The sequence below is a fragment of the Myxocyprinus asiaticus genome, chromosome 5 (assembly GCF_019703515.2).
Source record: "Myxocyprinus asiaticus isolate MX2 ecotype Aquarium Trade chromosome 5, UBuf_Myxa_2, whole genome shotgun sequence".
NCBI lineage: Eukaryota > Metazoa > Chordata > Actinopteri > Cypriniformes > Catostomidae > Myxocyprinus > Myxocyprinus asiaticus.
The window spans coordinates 28230656-28255243 of NC_059348.1; the positions used below are offsets into that span (position 1 = coordinate 28230656).

At 39.9% G+C, this 24588-nt stretch overlaps 2 protein-coding genes across 2 annotated transcripts; both read right to left on the bottom strand.

Annotated features, from left to right (window-relative positions):
- Positions 1–690: 690 nt before the first annotated feature.
- nck1a (NCK adaptor protein 1a) lies at positions 691–9005 on the bottom strand. Its single transcript, XM_051699019.1, has 3 exons — positions 8888–9005; positions 3080–3795; positions 691–2232 (listed from the first exon to the last, which is right to left on the bottom strand). Exons 1-3 carry the CDS (start codon positions 8919–8921, stop codon positions 2038–2040), a joined length of 945 nt encoding a protein of 314 aa, XP_051554979.1. The 5' UTR covers positions 8922–9005; the 3' UTR covers positions 691–2037.
- A 9921-nt stretch (positions 9006–18926) lies between these two features.
- On the bottom strand, positions 18927–23507 carry slc35g2a (solute carrier family 35 member G2a). Its single transcript, XM_051698164.1, has 2 exons — positions 23213–23507; positions 18927–21249 (listed from the first exon to the last, which is right to left on the bottom strand). The coding sequence occupies exon 2, from the start codon at positions 21217–21219 to the stop codon at positions 19972–19974; it is 1248 nt and encodes a 415-aa protein (XP_051554124.1). The 5' UTR covers positions 21220–21249; positions 23213–23507; the 3' UTR covers positions 18927–19971.
- Positions 23508–24588: the final 1081 nt, after the last annotated feature.

A 24588-nucleotide genomic window follows, 5' to 3' on the forward strand; every position in this document is an offset into this window, starting at 1 on the left:
AATTCGAGTAGTTAAAATATTGTTGTTTTTTGACACATCATGTCTTAACGAGTGAGCATGTTTCATGGATTAAGTTAAACTGTATTAGCCACACTCACCTCCTGTTTAAAAACTTAAGTGCTGCAGAGTTTGCAGTAAACTGATTCAAATCCAGATGCTACACGTGCAGTTGGTATTGAAGAGATATACGGGTTAGTTGTAGTTGAGCTGTCAAAAGTTGATTTTCATTGACGGCTGTCAGAAAGTCGAGTCGTTTAGTCGATTTGTTTATTACTGATCCTGAAAGTGTTGTACAATTGTTTTTGTTCAATCATAATAATAATAATAATAATAATAATAATAATAATAATAATAATAAAAATGTTTCTTTCCTAATACACATTATTTAATTTAAGTCCATGTACTTCCATTTGTTTGTGTATATTTTTAATTATAATACCCTGTCAATAATAATAAAAACAAATCTATATTACACACACACACAAAACAAAAAAACATTGTGAAACCAAAATGAAAAAAAAAAAAAAAAAAACACAGATTAAATACATTTAAATTATGTTGTAGACCTTTATGGTATTCTATGAATTTCATATTTATTATTGAAATATTACATTTATATTATTGAAATTCAGAAATAAGTTAAAAAAGATACACTGTAGAAATTCAGTATGCATAAATGAAAGCACACAATTTCTCGAATGTATAATACTTTATTTATGAAGAGATAAGAGAAACCAAAAGTCCACAGTGGAAAGAAACAATATTCACAGTTTACAAACTAAATTGTTACAAATTAGTTGAGAAAGAAAGTGGATTTTGACAATAAAATCTGCAGTAAATGTAAGGTTTTAGGTTAAGATCAGATAGGACAATAGGAATAGAAATGAAGGCTAAATCTCTATAAAACTTAGAAAACATTAGAAAGAAAGACATCACTATTTAAATATGTTTTGGCACTGGCAAAAGAACATCATAGCATAAACAGTCATTAAATCAAAGTTACAAATACAATTCTATCAAATAAAAATATATCACTTGTTTTAATATATCTGGAGTTCAAAGGTAAATCTTCTACTTTTACCTTGAATAAAACTGTATCAAGACTTTCATCATCCTCTGATATTCAACAAATGAATCTTTATTTAATGTAGTAACACTTTAAAATAAGGTTACATTAGTTAACAACATTAGTTAACGTGAACTAACAACTAACAAAACTTTTACAGCATTTATTAATCTTGGCTAATGTTAATTTCAACATATAGCCTACTAATAAATTTTTTAAATCAAAGGTTGTTAGTTAATGCACTATGAACTGACATGAACTAAGAATGAACAATTGTATTTTTATTAACTAACATTAATAAAGATCAATAAATTCTATAAAAAATGCATATTGTTCATTGTTAGTTCATGATACCTAATGCATTTACTAATTAACAAAAGTAACCTTAATATAAAGTGCTACCATTAATGTAATATAACTATAATGAACTTGAACCCATAGAATCAAACTCACCGGTAGAGGCTGGAAATTATAAGAGACCACCTGCCAATCTCTCATTCAGAATGATTCGTTCTCCAGTTATTGAGTGTCTAAAAACTTTTAACACTTAAACATTCTTTAAAAAGATTGAACAATCACTAAATTCTCTGGAAAGTGCATAATTAGAGATTTGTAGGGAAGAGAAAATTATTTCTGAGAATCTCTGAAATGGTCTGTTGTAGAGGTACAAAGATAGCTTATCATGTGTATATGTATTGGAGTTTGTATTTAAATTTGCTGAATAGCATATATAAATTGGATCAATGCTGAAGCAAGCACATCTTTACAAAAATACCACTACAACTTTATTGGATTTTTTTTTTTGTTTGTTTGTTTTTGTAAATACACTAACAATTACATAAGATAACATTTAATCAAGGGTGTCTTCAGGACAACTTCCTAAATTCCAGTCAACTTAAGTTCATACTTGTGACATGTTTCTGATGAATGAATGGGTTAAATCTTAAACAGTCTGTTGCTCCTTCATAGGCTCAGGATAATGCTTTTATCAGGTACAGTTTATCTCCCTGTTCACTGGTAAATATGGGGGCCTTTTTGTAATGTTCCACCAGATCCTCCATAGAGCTGAACTTGCGCTGACCGATGCAGTAGAGTCCCTCTTTTAGCTGCACCTTGAAATGCTTGTTCTTGTTTACTGCCTTCAGAGAGATGGAGAAGTCGTTGGGCTGGAAAGTGAAAAATGAAATGTTTTGTTCACAACAAAGCACAAACAAAGCAGCTTTTCATAACGACAGTGAATTAAAGGCTGCTTACAGACACATCTTACAGTTAATGAACAGACTGGCAACTGATCTCTAATATGAGAGTGCATATGCTCAAGTGGGCACTGAGGACCCTCTGTAAACATGAACATTCCTGTAACATTTCTGCAAAAATATATATACCATTTTGGAATTTGGAATGGTATACACAGGGTTCGCAAAGTCATGAAAACCTGGAAATAAAGTTTGAATTATTATAGAGTGTAAAAAGTGGTGACCTGCAATTGTTAACTTAAAAAGCTATTTCAACCTGATCTAACCCTTAAAATTTGTTTTGTTGGTGTAACATAAAGTAGTCAGATTGATTCAGACATTTTTAAATAATATTTTGACTTGAATCAAACAAGTTAATTCAGATGTTGCCACATGAAGCACATTTTAAGGTTAACATAATTGTTCAGTGTAAACAAACTTCAATAAAATCAATCATGGCAATGTCATGGAAATTCCTGTGGTCAATAAAAAAAAAATGTCAGCTCTAAATTATTTAGTTAGTCTATTTCATTTTGAGTGCAATCTGTATAAAATTATATTTAAAAAGTCCTTATCCAGTAATCACAAATAACTGGAAAACTCATGGAAATTTGTTCCAGGCGACCCTGTGTGCAACTGTCATGGGATCTAATTTTTTGTGGTCTGTTGAGGTTTCCTCCAAGTGTAAATAATTAAATGTTAACTTATCAATAAATGCACATTTTAAGAGCAACTTTACTGTTTGTTCTGTTTTAATAGAGTGTTATGCCAGATTTACCGTAGACTCGCTGTCTCTAATGAGGAAGTCACCATCAGCACCTCTCTGGTTCAATACCCTCTCCGCCTGGTGCCGTGTCACTTTGCCATAGTACCACATCCTTCCTCCAAACTTTCCATTCATACAAGGCCTAATGTAATCATAGTTTGAAGTAGGTGGTCCTGAATTCCCCAGTTCTTTATAAGACTTCTCTACAACTGTAACATAGTTCTTGGGCACTAGTCCAACTTGTCCATTTTCCTTTCTACACTTCCACCATTCAGGATCATTCTCCGGTTTCTCCAACACATCCATGAGTTCACCCTTGTTAAAATTCAGCTCCTCATCATTGCCGGAGCTAAAATGATAAAGTGCTTGTACAGTCTGCAGAACCTGAGTGCTATTGTTATTGTGCCCCATGGGGGACAGTTTATCTTTAAGAGAGCTCACAGAATCTCCCCTCATTTTCCCATCTATATCCTCCGTGACATAATTGGAGGGGAACCATCCAGAGAGACCGTTATAAGTTCCTCGCCACCAGCCATCACTGCACTTTTCCATGACGATGACCCTTGTGCCTTTTACCAAAGAGAGTTCATCTTCACGTTCAGCGGTGTAGTTGAACTTGACCAGTGCAGGTAGGTTGAGGTCATACAGTCGCTCATCATTGTCAGCATATTTATCTGCACTGGAGGGCAACTCTCTCATACAGCTTTTCTGCTTCACCTTCCCAAACCCTGCAATCACACAGAGTGGAGTTGTATACTATTAATATGGGGATATGGACATTGTGTTTAAATAGTATTACGGGAATTAATATTAACATTACGATATATAACAATTATAATATTGTAATAATATTAAAGATATTAATCTGGTCTTCCATAGCCTTGCAAAGTATTTACAGTATTTGGCTATTGTAACACTGCAAGCTGACATAATCTACCATGGGAACATGGCTACGCTAAATATGTTTCTATTCAGTTCAAGTCTCAAACAAGAAATATCCTAATATAAATTTCCTTAGTTTTTCTTATTAAAATTACAACAAATTGAAATTCAATATGAAGTTTGTCCTTATAAATGTAAAAAATACATCATGTGTTCGTGTTTTGTTTGTGTTTGGTAAACCACAAAAAGGGAAATTACATAAAACCTCAGGAGAAATTGTTTGCAGTTGATATCTGAGAAACAAGAGAGCCTAAATCAAATATATTTTTGAGGTGTATCTCTGTTCATATCAGTGTTGGTAAGTTCCTCAAAAAAGTAATCCGCAACAAATCAATAATTACTAATATACATTTGTAATCAGCTTGCTTTACTGATTATTTCATTTGAATAGTAATCACAATTTACTTTACTTTTAAGATACTTTATAAAACACTTTTCCACTCAAAGAATAAAACAATATTTATCTTTAAAATTTAAATAATATATTTATTTTTATTCCTTGTTCTTTTGTAACACACAAGTCATACACTCAGCAACACAGGTTTCTCCCTTGTTAGAGACTCATCAGCTGTCAGTTCAAACATATGTAAATATGAAAGTAATTCATGGTTTAAATGTATGCTACATTAATAATATTAATTTGAAATGTGTGACCCCAGTAATGTACATAAAAGTAATTAAATTAATTGAAAGTCAGTAACTGTAATCTGATTACAGTTACTGACTGAAAAACTGAAAACATGTGTAGTATTTCAAATTACAGGAGCCTTGTTTCTCACAACATTCTGTAAGACAGCAACACTGTAACAGTGTTACAGTTGCACAATCACAGACCAGCTGGTGTGCTGCAGACCTAAAATCTGCAAATCATTACAGAGTGACCAACTATCATTTTCAGTCTTCATGACTTGAGCATTGCTAACTATGTAAGCCTTGATAAACTGACACACTTCACAACAGTAAACTGTTAGACATGTTTACTGTCTCCGATAAATAATGGTATTTGGCTATTAAAATCAGAAAAAACACTGTGACCCCATCATTGATAAAATCCAATAAAGTGATTGAGTCTGTGCCATCACCACCACCACTACCACCACAAAAAAACAAAAAAAAAACAACAACAACAACTGTGATGTAAGTGTAATTCTCATTGCTTATACATGAAGAGCAAAATCTTAAGTAAACATAAAAAAAGCTAAATCAATATTCGGTGTGACCACCTTTGCCTTTAAAACAGCACCAATTCTCCTAGGTACACCTGGACACTCTATCTATTTAGGCTGTCTCAGTTGCTTCTGTCTCTTTATGTAATCCCAGACTGACACGATGTTCAGTGGGGGGGCTTTGTGGGGGCCATGACATCTGTTGCAGGGCTCCCTGTTCTTCTATTCTAATCATTTCTTTTTGCAAAAGTAGTGTTTGGGAGTCTAACATTTATATTTCCTACTGACACACTAAAGCTGAAGATATAAAGAACCATCTTAAGACAAATGCTTTTGTGAAACATCTTATGTGCCTAAGACTTTTGCACAGTTCTGTTTATATATATTAGGAAACCACATTTCGTTTTTCTCTATAGCCCTGCAATGTTTTAAAATTGCAATAAACCATTTTTCTGAACAAAATGACAAGATGCTGAAAGCTCCTTTACCATCTGTAAAGCCAAGTAAATCCTACTAGAATACTTAAGAAATGGCTAAAAAACGAAGCGCCCCTCAAAATGAAAAGGAAATAAAAATGTTGCCCACCCATGAACATCAACAGGAAAAGCAGAAGTGTGATAGCAGTGTTCCTGTAAAACCACTAGCACAAAAAGAGGGGTACCGTGCTGATCTCATGATCCAGTTCACTGATTCATATGTGTGGAATTACAGAGCTCGTCAGCTTTGAAAATATTATATAACTTCATATATATAACTTTCCAAACTCCTCTATAACAACTCATGAAACCCTGAATTCAGAGTGACTATAGAAACATAATAGTCACATAAACCTGGAAAGAAACAAGCTGTTCAGTGATAAATCACTATCATGGTCCACTGTGACGTAACTACTGTGAGAGGTAAAACAATCATGTGGACTTGTGGAAAACCCAATGAACTACAATTTTTATTCCAGTGGAAATTCCAGGCTGCAGTAATGAAAGCAAGATCTACACAGATCATAACTGTTGTGACTTTATGACTTGACTCAAGGACAGGGCTTGAGGCACTGTGTCCTGTCTGCTTTTGTTTCATTTCCTCTGACAGCCAGAATAATGGCCGCTCAGCTTTCCAGTCAATTTCCCAGTTTTCCACATGTGGAAAAACATTAAAAAAAAAATAATAATAATAAAAAAAAAAAAAAAAAGCCCCTGGCAAGCACCTAAGAAAGCTTAGACCTTGGTACCACCAGTCCACATCAAAACATGAGCAATTGCTGTAATTTTTATGTGCAATAACTTGTTGTTTCCACACATTGTACATTACCTAACTGTGAAACAGCTAGTTTTGAATATACACTATACTGTATATATAAAATTTGTATTTATTGTCTGTAATTTATTGTAGTACATAGCACTTGCTGTATGATTGTTATATGTCTGCACTGTATTTTTATTTTTATTTTATTTTTTAATTTTTTTTAAGGAAACCACATTTCGTTTTTCTATGTAGCCCTGCAATGTTTTAAAAATTACAATAAACCTGACTTTGACTTTAAAACGGGCTTGGAAAGAAGGGTCAGTAGCCAGACTGTCATGAAGTCTTAGAGTGGACTTGTAATGTAATGAAATGAGTAAAGTCATGATTTGCAATGAGTTTAAAATTCGTCTGCATATGTCTTACAAAGATGGTTTCACATGTGGCTTATTTTCCCATGAAATGCATCAGAATGTTTCAATTAGACCTAATTTTGTTGTCATCTGTCCTCTATATTGTATGAGTTCTCTCGCTCAGCCCAGGTTTTCATAAAGCTGAGTGTGATTATCAATGTAATGTGACCCGTGGCAAGCTACTTTCTCGTATCCATGACAGGAACCAAGCAAACACAGCCAAATCACCCCGCCTTTGTTTCTGTTCGGCTGAGCTCAATCCACCAATGACATCATAAGACAAACAGCCTCATCACAAACAGATATGGCTTCCAAGAACTGTCAGCAAAGGTATCGCTGTTAATTCTCAGCACAATGCAATGCATGCATCCACACAAATAAAACTAGTGATGAACTTGAGCATGTGTTTCTCATCTCTTTTGACCTCACAACTGTTTTATCATTTTCTTTCTCATTTTAACACACAATATATTTTGTTTTGTGACCAATTTTCCGCAACATATTTTCTGAATGCAAAATCACACAGATAAAACTTGAGTATAGAACATGACATTTTCCCTTTGTGCTGGAATTGGTCACACACCCCATTTGGTATACAATAGCCCTTCTGAACTTCCATGGCATACTAATGCACACAGAGAGAAAGAGAGAGCAAGAATGAGAAAGAGAGTTGGCAGGAGGCCATCAAAGCAGCCAGCAATTTTCCCCTCTTCTCCTGTAAATGGAATTTCAAGTCTGTGTATTTAAAAGGGAGCAAACATAACCTGTGCAACAAAGGCAAATGCAAATAAGGAGGCTCATTTGCTGGAGTATTCTTTTAGAGCTTTATGAAAGCTGCCCATCGCCACTGATGCTTTGTCATTCATGTTCCGCTGCTTTACTCTGCCAAGACATGACACCCCACTGTCTTGTCCACTGTAATGTGGGGATAAACACTCTGAAATTCTGAATGTGTTACAAAGTGGAAGAATATGGTAATGACAGAGAAAGAAACACAGTCAAAGGCCTCAATTATTCATTCCCCCACATCCTTCTGTTTTCTTGTTCTAGAAATCTGCATTGAATTAGAGAGCTTCCGCCCGCCTGCAAAGAGCAGCTCCAGTTGACAGTATAGTGGAGATAGTGGGGGCCTACATGGGTTTTCTGCTTTGATTTTTCTTTAAGGCTATCCAAGTTACCCTGAAGTGGTGTACGGTATTTCCTGCCTCTCTTATGGCCAATTTATAGAGAAAAAAAAAGGAAAGTACTTGAAGTACCTGAGTATAGTCATCCTGTCCTTTAAAATTTTTTGTCAAATACAGAACCCGTTGTTCTGTGTATTTGATATTCCATTAGTAATTTGTCCAGATTTGCAACCTCACAACATACAAAGCTCAAAACCACGACATGTAACACTTTTAAACATGTCATTAAGCAATAAACTTTTTTCTGGTTCCCTAAACAGACACAGCTGGATATTCCATGGGTTTCAAGATCTTTGAAGTGAAGCACATATTCTGAATAATACAGAAACTGGAAAGTAAGGACTGTGGAAACAAGAATTCTAGCTCTTCCTCCAGAAAACTGTGCTTTTACAGTAAGTATACAGACTTCACACTGTGTGTGTGTGTGTGTGTGTGTGTGTCTGTGTGTGTAAAATGTGCTTTTAAATTAACTGGTTTTATTCAAGTCCAAAGTATTATTTAATAAAATGTCTGAATCAACCAGAACCATTAGGTTACACCAACAAAACAAATTTTATTTAGATGAGGCAGAAATAGCTTCTTAATGTAACACTTGGAGATTACCACAGTTTTGAAACCCTTATCCACTTACTATCAGCTGATCATAGGGAACAGAGAGAGCAAAACAAACAAAAGACCAGTTTCAAACACTGACAATACAAGGAAATAATGTAATTTACAACCAACATGAATACATCAAACAGAAAAAAAACAGTGCTCTCCTCAAAGACAATTTTAATATGTCAACAATACATGCATTAAGGGTAATGACAACAACTGTATTAATCAATTGTGTAATATTTGGTCATTCAGTTGAACAGAAAATAAATATATACTCACGAAAGAAGTGTTTAAAAAGGTTTGCCATATCCATTCCCAGCTCTGCGAGCAGCCCCCTCTGTCTACTGCTCTCTCTCTCTCTCTCTCTCTCTCTCTCTCTCTCTCTCTCTGTAACAGTCAGAGAGCTGCTTTTCAATGAGAACTTCCTGAAAGTCCAGAGTTATTGACAGAGCAAATCTCCACCCCACTTACATCACTGTCCTCAGCCAATGGCTTTCAAGGGGTCTATTCTGCGGACTCTCTAATGGCTGACAGGGCCTCACAGACATACAGGACCTTCTGTAGAAATGTATCAAGCAGTTCTCTATGTTCTCAATTTTCTCTATGTTCTCTATTCTATATGTATAATCTCAGGAATGTTAAAGGTGCACTCAGCATTTTTTTTCTTCAGTAAAAAAAATTAGAACTTTTAAAAACGTATTCGTATTTGCATGATGCTGCATCCATAAGTGTCAGTATATCTAAGACCACTGCCATGCCAGCCAGTGCAAACAAAACAAACAAACAAATAAATAAATAAATAAAAATGCTGACTACCTTTACATTTAAAGGTGAATGAAGCAGTGTATAGAGTGATGAGTAAATCTGATGTATTGTAGGGACTGCACTTAACCTCTATTGACCTAATGTGGGTCTAAGGAGGCTCATTTGCTGGAGTATTCTTTTAGAGCTTTATGAAAGCTGCCCATCGCCACTGATGCTTTGTCATTCATGTTCCGCTGCTTTACTCTGCCAAGACATGACACCCCACTGTCTTGTCCACTGTAATGTGGGGATAAACACTCTGAAATTCTGAATGTGTTACAAAGTGGAAGAATATGGTAATGACAGAGAAAGAAACACAGTCAAAGGCCTCAATTATTCATTGTGGGTCTTCAAGAGTTGTTTAATAGTTCCTTCAATAGTTCAATTATGTGTGTAATCTGAGTAAACTATGCTGGGCATGAGCAAGTTCTTACAATCTTCTCAGGTCTTTGGCTGTAAGAGTGCTGTCATCAAGCTGTTTACAAACCTGCAGAGCTCTTATGAAAGAGAGGCTGTCAACTGCACCTCTGCAGCACCTGGTCCAGTGGACAGGGCTGTAATTTAGCGGAATGAGGTCACAGACAGAGTGACCTAAATTGCTTTCTGAGGGGTGTGAGAGAGTTCAATGACTGAGAAAAAGACACAAACACAGCTTGCTGTTAGCATCCATTCTGTAGAAAGGAAGAGAGATTGGGGAATCTTAGAGATCCACATGGACTAAAAGCTGTTGATTGTAATAAGTATATGTGTGAGAAAAGCTAAATCAAATATTCTAGGCCTATATCACATTGTCATAACCAAATCTGCTACTAGACAATCATGTGTTGCTAATCCACAAGCCAGCCTGGGAGTCTAGACCACTTCATTCTGCATGCAGCGGTTGTGACAAATTAAAAATTGAACAGCAATGAAATGAACTGACTCCTACCCCAGCATTCACTCAGTCTGTTGTGTCTGATTAAACAACCAGAGATCTTGAACAATCACAGCACCTAAAAATTAACATCAACTTTAGCTGTATTTTTCTGTAGCAGCTTGAAAGGAGGGATAACAGAGCCCACATAAATAAGCACAAACACTACAGTGCCTGTGACTTGTCCAAAACCTACAAATGTATGGCAGCTGTTTACTGAGGAACAGTCTGCAGCTCTCCTTCACTGGAAATGTGGGGCAAAGTGCTGCGTTGTGTGGAATTCTTGCCACAGACAATGGAAAAAATGGAAAAATAAATAAACAGCCAAGCATACCAAGAAATGTGTTTCCTTTACTTTAAATTTCCTAATACATCCTTAGACATTTGCATCTCTTTTTTGTATTTCCTTCATCATAGACTAAAAGACAAAATACAATAAATGAGGCCCTTTTTTAGGCTATTGGCTAACAACTCTAATTCTGATACTGGTCCCATATGTACTATTGGACATCAGCCAGCCCTAACTGCAAAATAGTCAAGTGTAGCAAGACTTTTGATCTGTCACTCACTCGAAGTTGTGTCGATGTAGTGACACTAGGGGTCACTCTTGGGAGCCCGAGACACCTCTGGTCTTTGATAAAAGGCCAATGAAAATTGGCGAGTGGTATTTGCATGCCACTCCCCCGGACATACTGGTATAAAAGGAGCTGGTATGCAACCACTCATTCAGATTTTCTCTTAGGAGCCGAACGGTCATGCTCATTGAGCTGAATTCCCACGACTGTTCATTCACCTCTGCTAGATCTGACGGCGCATTTCAGCAGCTTCTCCCTCCTATGCACTGGTGCACTGCAGAGAACGCCCCTGGGCGCTTCGGCAGAAATAAAAGTGTATATTTCTCTAAAAGAGTATATTTCTCTAAAAGAGCAGCACACACGGAACGTCTTTTTAAAGATGCCTTTCCTTTGTGTGTTATTCCTGGTTGTGCTCGTTATCTCTCACCTTCTGACGGTCACGATCACTGTCTTTCATGTCTGGGCACTGCTCACGCGGAGACAGCATTTGTGGATGGTCATGTACTCATTGCGAGGACATGTCCATGGCAACGATGCAGTCGCGGCTCGCCTTCGTAAGACAGCAAGCCACCCCAGAGGCTCCCCGCCTCAGTCCTTTTACCCACGGGTATGAGGCCAGCGCGGCTAGCACTGAGGGCGATTTGGGGACCCCATTGGGACCGCCTCCGCCGGGTATCCCCTCCGCGGACCTCCCATTCCCCAGCACGCTCGTCTGCCCCGATCGGGCTTCCGGATGAGTCCGCTGGCTCGTCTCATGGCGAGTTCGACCTCTTATTCGGAGCCCGCGAAAGTGATGAGTTCTCGAGCGCAGCATCGGAGAGCGGGCTCGTCCAGTCGGACGCCAAAGCCTCAGCTGGGCTCCTCCCTTCAGGGACGATTGCCCAGTCATAGGCTGACGCGGTGATGATGACATGCTTTCCTGGGCAGCCACGAGCATCAGCTAGAGTGGAACCCTCCGCTCTTCCCTGAACCCTCGCGGCTCGATGATTGGTTCCTGGGCTCGCTGCTCAAGGGCTCGCCGCTCAAAGCCACGCCCTTCCCCCGTTCCTTTCTTCCCGGAAGTGCATGAAGAGCTGACAAAGTCATGGGAGGCACTTTTTTACTGCCCGGTCCTGATCTTTTTGGCTTCCCCACCCTCACTACCCTCGATGGTGGGGCGGCCAAAGGCTATTCAGCAATCCCCCGGTGGATAAATGCGCTCGCAGTGCACCTATGCCCGCAGAGCACCGTGACCTGGCGCGGGTACCCGAAGCCCCCGTCCAAGGCCTGTAGGTTTACATCGTCTCTGATGGCCAAGGCCCACAGTGCCGCTGGACAAGCCACCTCCACCCTGCATGCCATGGCTCTTCTGCAAGTCCACCAAGGCGCTAAAGGAACTGCACAAGGGTAGTTCCGCCCCAGGATTGATGCAGGAACTGCGCTCGGCGACCGACCTCCCTCTCCGAGCGACAGAGGTCACAACGTGGTCTCTCGGGTGGACGATGTCCACATTAGTGGTCCAGGAGGCCACCTTTGGCTCAACCTGGTCAAGATGGGTGAGGCCGACAGGACACGGTTCCTTGCTGCCCCCATCTCCCAGGCTGGCCTATTCGGCGACACCGTCAAGGACTTTGCCCAGCAGTTCTCGACGGTGGAGCAGTAGACGGAGGCTATCCGGCATATCCTGCCCCAGTGCGGCTCAAGATCCCGCACCCCGTCTGCTCGTCACCAAAAAAGTATTCTGGCGAGTGTCCGGCATCAAGATTGGTTCGCGGCGGTAGACCTGAAGGACACGTACTTCCATGTCTCGATCCTTCCTCGACACAGACCCTTCCTGCGGTTTGCATTCAAAGGTCAGGCATGTCAGTACAAGGTCCTCCCTTTCGGCCTGTCCTTGTCTCCTCGCGTCTTCACGGAGGTCACAGAGGCAGCCCTAACCCCGCTGAGGGAGGTGGGCATTCGCATTCTCAACTATCTCGACGACTGGCTAATCTTAGCTCACTCTCGGGACATGTTGTGCGCACACATCAGCCGACTGGGGCTTCAGGTCAACTGGGAAAAGAGCAAGCTCCTCCCGGTTCAGAGCATCTCTTTTCTCAGTTTGGAGTTGGACTCTCTCTCTTTGACAGCACACCTCACGAACGAGCACGCCCAGTCGGTGTTGGCCTGTTTGAAGGCGTTCAAACAGAAAACAGCGGTTCCACTGAAACTTTTTCAGAGGCTCCTGGGGCATATGGCATCCTCAGCGGTGGCCACCCCGCTCGGGTTGATGCATATGAGACCGATTCAGCACTGGCTTCAGACTCGAGTCCCGAGATGGGCATGGTGCTGTGGGACACATCGCGTGGTCATCATGCCGGTCTGTCACCATCTTTTCAGCCCTTGGACCGACCTCTCGTTTCTATGGGCAGGTGTTCCCCTAGAACTGGTCTACAGGCATGTCGTGGTCATGACGGACGCCTCCAAAATGGGCTGGGGCGCTGTTTGCAACTGGCACGCAGCCGCCGGCTTGTGGACGGGCCCACGACTGCATTGGCACATCAACTGCCTCGAGTTGTTGGCAATTCTGCTCGCCCTGTGGAGGTTTTGGCCGTTGATCCAGGGCAAGCACGTGTAAGTTCAGACAGACAACACGGCAATGGTAGCATATGTCAACTGCCAAGGCGGTCTGCACTCTCATTGTATGTCACAACTCGCCCGCCGTCTCCTCCTCTGGAGTCAGCAGCACTTCAAGTCGCTGCAAGCCACTCACATCCCGGGCAACCTCAACACTACAGCGGACAGCGGGTGCTTCTCTAACAGACATTTGCAGAGCAGCAGGCTGGGCAACACCCAACACCTTTGCAAGGTTCTACAACCTCCGGGTGGAACCGGTTTCGTCCCAGGTAGTACCACGCAATACAAGCGGATAAGCCCGGGATAGCCGGCCGGGTGTATCGCTTGCACATAGCACCTTCCACCTCCTTTTGAGCTGAAGACGTGTGCCATTAATTCCCAGTAGTGTTAACAAACTTTGTTCCCTGGTTGACTTCCCCTGAGCCCTGTGGCAGTCGAGTTTTCGGAGAGACTCGCTGCCGGCCCAGTACACGTGCTAACTAAGAGTCCTGTTCTGGGGTAGGTGCTCCGCATGTGGCGGTTCCCTGTAAGACTAACCCCATGCAATATATATCTTCCGCTAATTCGTTTCCCTGTTGGCAAACTGCGTCTTCCTTGGGCAGAGCCCCTCTGCCCCAGTCTCCATGTTTGTAGTAACTCCTCCCCCCTTGGGTAGGATCTACCTTGAAGACTATCCACATGGTCGGAAAGACCATGTGACATATTTTTCCACTTAAATATCACCCCCCCCCCCCCCCCGGGCGAGGTTTGATCTCCACGGTGTCCTCCCACACCCCCTGACTAGACCTGGTGGCCCAGTCGGATAATCCCCCTTCTTTTTTAGGGAGTGTAAAAAGAGAAGGGGAAAAGAGGCCACGACTGGTTTAGCCTGTCTCCATCTTTTGGGTAGTCGACTTGTCCACAAAGGGCCGTTCGACACTCATAACTATGTTGGGGGAGGTTACGTGACGACCTGGTGTGCTGGCTAGGAGGCACACAGTGGTCTGCCCACCACATACCGCCAGTTCACTTAACACAGTTCAGCCAGTTGTGGCGTTTCGTATAGGGACTCCTAGTGTCACTACATCGACACAACGTCGAGTGAGTGACAGATAGGGAACGTCATGGTTACTTGTGTAACCTCCATTCCCTGATGGAGGGAACAAGACGTTGTGTCCCTCCTGCCACAACGCTGAACTACCCGCTGAATTGGCCGGACCTTGTCTCGGCTCCTCAGCATAAAACCTGAATGAGTGGTTGCATACCAGCTCCTTTTATACACGTATGTTCGGGGGAGTGGCATGCAAATACCACTTGCCAATTTTTATTGGCCTTTTATCAAAGACCAGAGGTGTCTCGGGCTCCCAAGAGTGACCCCTAGTGTCACTACATCGACACAACGGCTCGTTCCCTCCATCAGGGAACGAAGGTTACACAAGTAACCATGACGCTTTCAATTGTTCTGGTGTGAAAATATTATTTTTAAATGCTGGTAACTGGTTAATAACTGGGTATTTTTTTCAGACAGTTTTTTTCAGGAAACCAAAGTCTAAATGGTTTATCACAATACATTTTCAGAATTACAACACTTCCTTTTTTCAGAAAAGAAAAAAATAGGCTTCTTTTTTTATAGAAGAACATATACATGCACTTTGATTCTGAAGAAAACCACTGGTTTAAAAACCAGTGTTAAAAAAATTACAATCATTTGCCCCACGAAAGGTGGTGTTTAGACCAAACACACCAACACAGTGCAGGAGAGAGAGATGTAGGCTATTAATTGATTTTAGATGGCCAAATGAATATTTAAAATAAGTGTTAGACATGCCTCACACAATGGAGTTGGGGAGAGAATGGGTAACATCAATAGATACACAGATTATGGTCCAAGGTGTCAGGGCACCAGCTTCATTTCCTTGTTGCAATTGTGAAATTTAATTACCAAAAAAACTGTAATTCAGATATGAAAACATAAAGACATAATTGTAAGAAATTATGTTGCAAATACAAGAAATACAGTTGTGATTACTAAAATAAACACTTTTTTTTTTAAAGTTATACATTGCACAACAAAAGGTGTTGATGCTGAGGAAGACAACCAGAACAGGTAACATTTATAATATATTTATTTCATTTCATTTATTTCACATTGTGCGAGCAGTCACTGGCACGCATTCAAGCACTGTTCTTCATTCAATCTCAATTTTATTTTCATTCTGTGGTAGCTTGTTGCTGGGTTTCTCTCAGCTTGAGGCCCCTATTAGTCAAAGGCCCCAGGGCACTGGCCCCATTGGCCTGGTGCATAATTTGTCCTTGGGTTTATAGGATAAAACTGGTCCCTTTGACAGAAATGAGTTGAAGACAGGGAGAGCTTGAGGACAACCAATACTATAAAGAAAAAATACTGGTATTTTGTCTGCTAGTGCCATGTGACACTTCCCAGCAAAACTCTATCACTTCAGCCTTCATGTTTCACTTCTCCCTTGCTCTGTGGGTCATAAAGATGCAGATTAAAATTCTTTTCAGGGGACTCATAATTCATCAGGCATGCCTAGAAAGATGTGACAGAGTACTGAAATATAATGCACACTCTCAGTGGGGGAGGCACCTTACAGTATGTTTAAAACTTACTGTAATGGCTGATTTAAAGAGGATTCTGGGTTGTTTTTTGAATGATTCCATACCATGATTCTCACTGACATGGTACATTGTCTGAAGAAGGTGTGTGAAAGCTGGTTAGTTTATGAAAATCAGTATTTGGGCAGTTGACATGACATCTTGTTTGCATTGTTCTTCATTAAAAAGATATATGGAATTTCATGATGAAAAATTATATTTTATATGGAACTTTCTTTATATGTGTCAAATTCATCATTGAGCAGAATATGGAAATATTGCTTTCACTATGTCTCTATCTCATTAAATATATATATATATATATATATATATATATATATATATATATATATATATATATATATATATATATATATATATATATATACAGTACTGTGCAAAAGTCTTAGGCACATAAGATGTTTCACAAAAGCATTTGTCTTAAGATGGTTCTTTATATCTTCAGCTTTAGTGTGTCAGTAGGAAATATAAATGATAGACTCCCAAACATAACTTTTGCAAATAGAAAAGATTAGAACAGAAGAACAGGGAGCCCTGCAACAACAAAGCCCCCCACTGAACATTGTGTCTGTCTGAGATTACATAAAGGGACAGAAGTAATTGAGCCTAAATAGATAGAAGAACTGTGGCGAATTCTCCAAGAAACTTGGAACATGCTATCTGCCAACAACCAAGAAAAACTTGTCCAGGTGTACCTAGGAAAATTGGTGCTGTTTTAAAGGCAGCACCAATTTTCTGTTTATGTTTACTGGACTTTGTTTGACATTAAGTGATAAATAAAAACTATTTATTTGATTATTTTTGGAGACATCCTCACTATGCAACATTTTTCACAAGTGCCTAAAACTTTTGCACAGTACTGTATATATATATATATATATATATATATATATATATATATATATATATATATATATATATATTAGGAGTGTAACGGTTTACCTCAAGTTTATTAACGCATCTGGAGCACAAGGTTTTGTGAAGAAAATAAAGCTTAAAACAGACATGCACAGATACAGTCTCCGCTAACGCATCTGAAAATGGCAAGTCGAGAAAACGAGCCACTGATGGAGAAGCCCCCTGCGTTATTCAGGTCTTCTGTCTGGAAACATGCTCTTTTTGCAGTCAGTTACTACAGCGATGTTTGCAGACATTGCTCGACACGAGTGCCGAATACTGGTAATACATAGACATATGATCATTTACTCTGAAATCACCCGGGGAAAGATAGCACGCACAGAGCTGCAGATGAGCCCAAACTGCACACACTCCCTTTCGTTTTTAAGCAAGCAGTCAACAGGCATAAAACAATAACTAAAGCAATTGGGGTGTTCGTTGCCAACGATGTTTCCCTACTTCGCTGACGAAGATGTGTGAATTTCCACGTATGATTAAAAAACTCGAGCCGCGTCACAACATCCCTTTGTTTCCATTTTAATAGCAAAGTTCCTTCTATAGCTTCCGAATATTGAATATATGTGCAGTAGAGTCTGAAATGCATTTTATGTCGATGCATGTAGTGTAATAGTGCAGGTATTAAACAGATGCACAGGTAGCTGTAATAACCTGCTGGGCATTATTGCCTGGCGCACCTCCACCAGTGCCTTCAGCCCAGCTGCGGGGTCATCAGCCGGGAGCCACCTTTCTTCAATGTTTCGCCCCTTTAATCCCGGAACTTCTCCTGGTGGTGGGGCAGCGGTCAGGTATTAAGTTAAAATGTTGATTTATTAATTAGAGAAAATGGTTTTTTTAGTCAAAGACCCAGCAAAAATTAGTGAAATTGGTAGAGCGGAACATTTTCACTTGATGATCATGCGCTACACGGACAGATTTAGCCGGGTTTAGCCATTGCGCACCTTCTCTATGTTTACATCAGCGTCTCCCGCAGCCCCGCATATTGTTTTCGTCTGTGCTAATGATTTTTCCTTTTTTTTAAGTTCAAAGACATTATGGCTTTGAAGATTTAGCAGTTTGCAGATAAAGTGCATTCAAGCAACTCAGAGAACAAACTCGTAGGAGTTAACTGTCCTTTTGTGAGTGATATTGTGAGCATAAGTCCACTGAGCAACAGAACACATCTGTAACATATGAGGCCTCTGAGCAATCACTTCTCCACAGTCACGGACACAAACTTTGCTGATTTTTCAGCACATGCTCGTATTTCAGTGAACCAGCAGACTGCCATTCTCTGAAGCAACAGTAACAAGACTGATTGCCAGATCTTCGTGATCTAGACTTGTTGATTTCTCTAGGGAGGCAATAAACACTTGCACATGATGTTATGAGATGAAATTCAGGTCTGAATTGATGATAACGTAAAACCACAAACCTGAAGTACTGTATTCTTTACATGACTTGAATATGTAAGCGATGTGGATGCACTGATTTGATTTTATACAGTCTACAGATCCTCACTTCCACGTGAAAATCAAACATACAAGTTTATGAAATTAGAATTTTGATTTTGTTTTCCACCTTGTACTAGTTGGTATCTTGGCTTCATTGCTTGAAAACCTCTTGAATTTAAACGTTCACTTTTCTTATCGTATTATTTTTATATATATATATACATATATATATATATATATATATATATATATATATATATATATATATATATAATTTAATTTTTTTTACGTATTTCCCTGTTTAAAGTATATTAAAATAAAATTTCCCAAAATTGCACCTGGTTGTCCTGTAATTATTTGCTCCATTCATGCCACCTTGCGGACACTATGGGGAATTCTTGTATGATTCCTATATAACAATCAGAACAGAGGACAAACATGGATTCTCTAAAAAATGCACACTAAAATCAATACATGCTTTTATTAACGGGAAAACAAAAAACAATTGTGAACTATTTCAGTTCGAAACATTATTCTCTTTGCTGTTATTTAAAAAATAAAATAAACAACAGACACATTATGAGCATTCTCAGATTTTGAGTGAGGAGACTGCATTCCTGTTTCTGGAGTCAAATGTTATATGTAATATGATGTACAGTTCGAAGTGTTTGCATGGAATAATCATGCATTTCATGTTTCATCCCCAAAAAATACATTTTTTTTTTTTTAAGCCAGCAACCACGTCACCTTTGCTATGATGGATACTTTGTCAAGTTATTGGGATTTGCTATCCTGCCTTTATGAACTTGACCTCAGATATGTGAATATTATCTTCTACTGCCCAAACATCATATGTCAAATATTGCAATATTAAGTATTATAATGTTTCAGTTTTGCTGTTAAATGTTGTTACGAAGTCCACAACTCCAGGAGTCATTAAAGATTCCTTTCAATGATGACATCATATGACAGTAGAAAAGCTCTGGCAGAGACCAGAGTTCCTCACTCTTGCCAGAACACATTTGAACTGATTCGATTCACTCCATCAAATCAGGCTGTGCCACAGCGTTCCAATTTTCAGGGTCATTTAGCCACAAAAGACCGACAGGGGGCGCTCTTGACCATTTCAAATGAGCTAATCATCTTTGATGCAGATTTCCGGCAACTCCACTGGCCTGCACACACATTTTCATTATGTATACCTACTTGTGCAGCATAGAGGTTTTTATTTCACGTTATGACGAATTGTAGGTTAATCATGTTTCATTTGATGTGTTGTACTGAACTGTCCAATGTAACATGACATAAAACATGTTTAACTAGGTCAAAATCTTTATAATGGGCAAAAGGAATATCCTCTTTTTAAATCACACACACAGCAGTGGTAGACAACTTCACAAATGGCACTTTATAAATTACATAAACTTTACATATATCTTTTTCTCAGACATTCACTATAATCTCAATCACAGGTAAGGAGCAGCAATTCACACATTATAAATAAAAAAAGAATCACTTTATTGGTGAGTCAAGAATTTCTTCATACTCTTGTCTTTTGCTCTTCCCCACCCAGTACAGCTTTACAGCTGTCAGCACAACAACACTGATGACGATGATGAGCCCCCCGATGACGTCATAGACGGAAGGAACCATACGGAGCACAATAAGCTGCAGAAGCATTGCAACAACAATCTCCATATGCTGAACAGTGCTAACAAGTGCTGGGTGGAACTTATTGAGGGCATAGTAGACCCCCAGGAATGCCACAGTAGAGCAGATGCAGATGCCGATAAGGTAGCCCCACGTCTCTCCGTCCAGTGGAATGACAGGCTCTTGCAGGATGAACATAGTGGACACCCCCCACACTGTTCCTGTCCAGCCGAAGGTGAAAAGTGCCGTCCACATACTCACCTTCTCTTTGATTGCCCGGTATATTATCATAGACAGGGCAGCCATCAAGCCTGCCATCACTGTCATAGTGTAGCCAAAAGCCTCTTTCCAGAAACCCAGAGACCTGTGCTCACCTACAATGTTGGGGATCATGACCAAGCAAAGACCAAAGACACTACTGACCACCGTCACCACATCTGTCAGTCCCAGTCGCTCGTCAATAAGTAAAAATGCCAGTATAGCACTGAAAGCCGTTGTGGTGGCTCTCCACATGATGGTGCCATTGCTGGGCGGCACAATGGCAAAGGAGGTATATGCACACGTAATGGAGATGACATTGCACACGCCGTAGAAGAAAAGCCGCAATCTGTAGCCTTTGGGCCCAAAGGGTGGCTCCTGGTAGTAAAACACCACCACGATGGACAACACCTGGATGACAGAGCGGATGAAAAGAAGCTCTAACGATGGGACCCTAGAGTGGTCAGCAGCCAGACGTGTGATGAGAGCCACACAGCCATGAGCGAGAGCCGCCCCGAACAGAGCGCCCCATGTCATACGGGAGGCAAACACAGAGGCCTCCCCAAAACTCTGCAGTTGACCTCCGACACCTTTATCCTTTTGACCCCCAGGCGGTTTGGACCGACTGTCCAATGCACCAAAGAAAGTCCTGCCTGACTTACTGGCAGTGAGATTCTTCCTGTCTGAGGTCTCCTCAACAAACGAGCCAAAGTCTTCAAAGGAAGGCGCATCATCATAGCCCTCATCTCCAGGCTGGGGAAAGTGAGTGGCATACTTGACCGTGACAGTGTTCGGGTGGATTTTGACTCTCTTCTTAGAGCCGAGCAAATGCTTTGTTGGTGACTCATCCATTTTCTTACAGAACCAGCTGTCGAATAGTTCCTGGATGTGAAGGGAAAGAGTTGCACTCAGATCAGTCAGAGCTATTTCATGATTACAATTTAGCAGCAGTTGTATGTATTCCATATCACTTTAGCAATGTTTTTAAATGGACAGAAATTTCAAAGATATTATTCTCAAGCAAAGTAATGACATTAACACACTTGCATTCTGGAAGTATTTCTGGATCTGGATGGATATGTTTATTTTTCCCTCCAATTGATTGTAACCCACATAGACTGAAATCTAGGCATAGGACTATTATTTCTTAGATTAGTTTAGGCATTGTATGCCTGTTACATCAAAATTTAGTTTTTCAATGAAATGTGAAACTGTTGGTGGAATACCTTCTTTTTTTGTTTTTTTACTTTTTGGATTTTCTCCCCAATTTGGTATGCCCAATTACCAATGTGCTCTAGGTGCTCATGGTGGCGTTGTGACCCGCCTCAATCTGGGTGGCGGAGGACAAATCTCAGTTGCCTCCGTGTCTGAAACCGTCAATCCATGCATCTTATCACGTGGCTTGTTGAGCGCGTTACCGCAGAGACCTAGAGTGTGTGGAGGCTCACGCTATTCACCGCAGCATCCATGCACAACACACCATGCGCCCCACCGAGTGCGAGAACCATATTATAGCGACCACGAGGAAGTTAACCCAACGTGACTCTACCCACACAAGCAATTGGCTGCTTAAGAAGCCTGACTGGAGTCACTGAGCACGCCCTGTATTCAAACTTGCGACTACAGGTGTGGTACCCAGGCCCCCGGTGGAATACCTTCTTAAAAGGATAGTTCACCCAAAAATGAAAATTCTTTCATTATGTACCCTTTTTTTTTTTTTTCAAGTAAACGATTGCAGGGTAAACTTCAATAGTGGTGAATGGGATTGAATGGGAGACCACGGAAAATATAATTTTTGCTTACCCATTTGCTCCAAAATCCAAAGAAAAATGCTACTATTATGTTTCCAAACCTTTCCAAATGAAGCAAAAAAATCAGAATGATCGATTACGACTGTCAGAAGCAAGGGTTTAGCCAGGAAATTACTTTTGGGTGGGCCTTAATAAAAATGGATTGGCCAAGTTTTTGCCCCAATTTTGTTTGTTTTTTTACAACATTTTCCTTAACAACAGAGAAGCGGCACATTCAAACAGTATTTAATAAATATTTATTTGAAGTCAAAGAATAATCTCTAATATTCTGGGTGGGCATGAGTCTAATTTGCCTGCCCTTGGATACGCCACTGGTCAGAAGAGAGAAGATGCTACATTTACTGTCATTCCCTGTTAGGGACTGACAGCCTCAGTCACCATTCAGTTTGACTGAATGGAAAAAAGATGCAATGAAAGAGAAAGGTGACTGAGGCTGTCAGTCCCTAACATTCTGCTTATAATCTCTCATTTTCGTGTTCCATGGAAAAAAGAAAGTCATATGGAGTTGGAACAACAGAGGGTGAGTAACTGATCGCAGAATGTTCATTTTTACTATCACTTTAATTTTACACGTATGCTCAGTGAAGGGCGTCATGCAGACAGTAGTACAGTACTGGTACATTTACAGTATGTACAATTTTAAAACTATGGATACAATAGACTATTTTGGAGACATGGTGCATTCAATAAGTGTGACGCTTGATTCGATGATTCCAAATATGACGCAAAAACAGTGGATGACATTTAGCAAAGAGCAGGTGATCTATGATCGGAATACATTTTACTCATGATACTACCGATTTTGTGAATGGAGCGGAGCGCACGCTGTCAGTCTCGAGTAGCCTACTACACAGAGCTAAATGCGTAACCCTTCCTGTTATTCATATACAAATTGACATACAACATACAAGGATAATACACTCTTTATATGATCAAATCACGCATAATATAGGCTACGGAAGGCAGAGAAGTATCTATGCGTAAAAGCATATGCTTAATGACAAAGAAAACTGGCCAAATGAACATTATCTCACCTGTCCTCTCAGATACCTCTCGCCACTGAAGATCCTCGAATTAATACATTAAATCCTCCGGTGATTGTTCTGTTTTTGAGGCAGTATGTTTCTTCCCATGCCTTTCTGTAAGTGTAAACGTGTATAGGTTTGTCTCGAGGAATACCGGGGCACCTGCGCCTCCTTTCAACTCACAGGTTCACTGTGGGTTTTCTCGCAGGATGCTCAAAGAACGTCGATACACGACTGTGACTCGATTCTGAGATTTCTGGCGAACTGCACGCGTAGACTATGATGAGGTGTATGTAGTGAAACATACGCTCTGAGCGTGCGTCATCATTCAGTGGGAGCGTGTCATTGACGCAATACAACTTCACCCAACATCCTCTGAATCAGATAACTCTTGCTAATGGCATAAACACCTTTTATATATTAAGACAAATGAATAGAAATGTATACAGAAATTTCTTAAATATGCGTTATGTATAATTTCAGGGTAAAATAAATAGCCTGAATGCACACACAATTTCTCTGTAAGGGATGCAAAATGAGCCTGGCTAAGGTATCTGTCATTTATTAATAGGGATCATAATTCTATATGTCTTTATGTATCAAAACCTGTTCATGCACCAATCAAATTCGTTTTCAGTCACAACCTACTGATTTGTGCAGAGTCAAGAACTGTTTAATGATGTAATATCCCAGGTGAAATTAGCACTTGAAATATTTATTCTGTTGCCTATGATTTATTCAGATTCACACAAGTGCAATATGTTAATTCAATTTCAATATTATGTAGATTTGCACAGCAATGCATTCTATAATATGCACTATTGTGAAACATTGTTTAATTAATTGTGCCCTTATTAAAATTCAAACGGTACACTGCCCTTTTCAGCCTTTTAAAACATGCATTCCAAACGTGAACAGATTTAATAGCCAAGAACTGTGTCATTCATATTTCATGATATAATATGACCCCTGTGACTTGTGTTGCCATAATGAGGGGAGATCTCAGTGGGCATTTACCTCGGATCAACTGACTTATTATCTGACTGCTGTTTCATAGACTTAGTTATGATGTTGTGTCATCTGATTTATATTATGTAAAATAAAGGGTTTATACAGCATTCATGTTAGGATCAGTTCTTGCTAGGAGTTTTGCTTCTCTGTATAGTCTACTGCAATATCAAAGACAAATTTATGTTTCCTTGGAAAATGTGTTTATCTTAATAAAGCATCTAAAAACAATATTTTGCTCTCTTTATCATGTCATCACGAGTGAGTATTGCTCCTCTGTTTGTAATTAGATGCAACCAGCTTTTACTGTAATATATATAATAATAAGGGCTTTTTGAAAAAGCAAGGCACTGTTTCCATAGTAACTGCACTAGAGA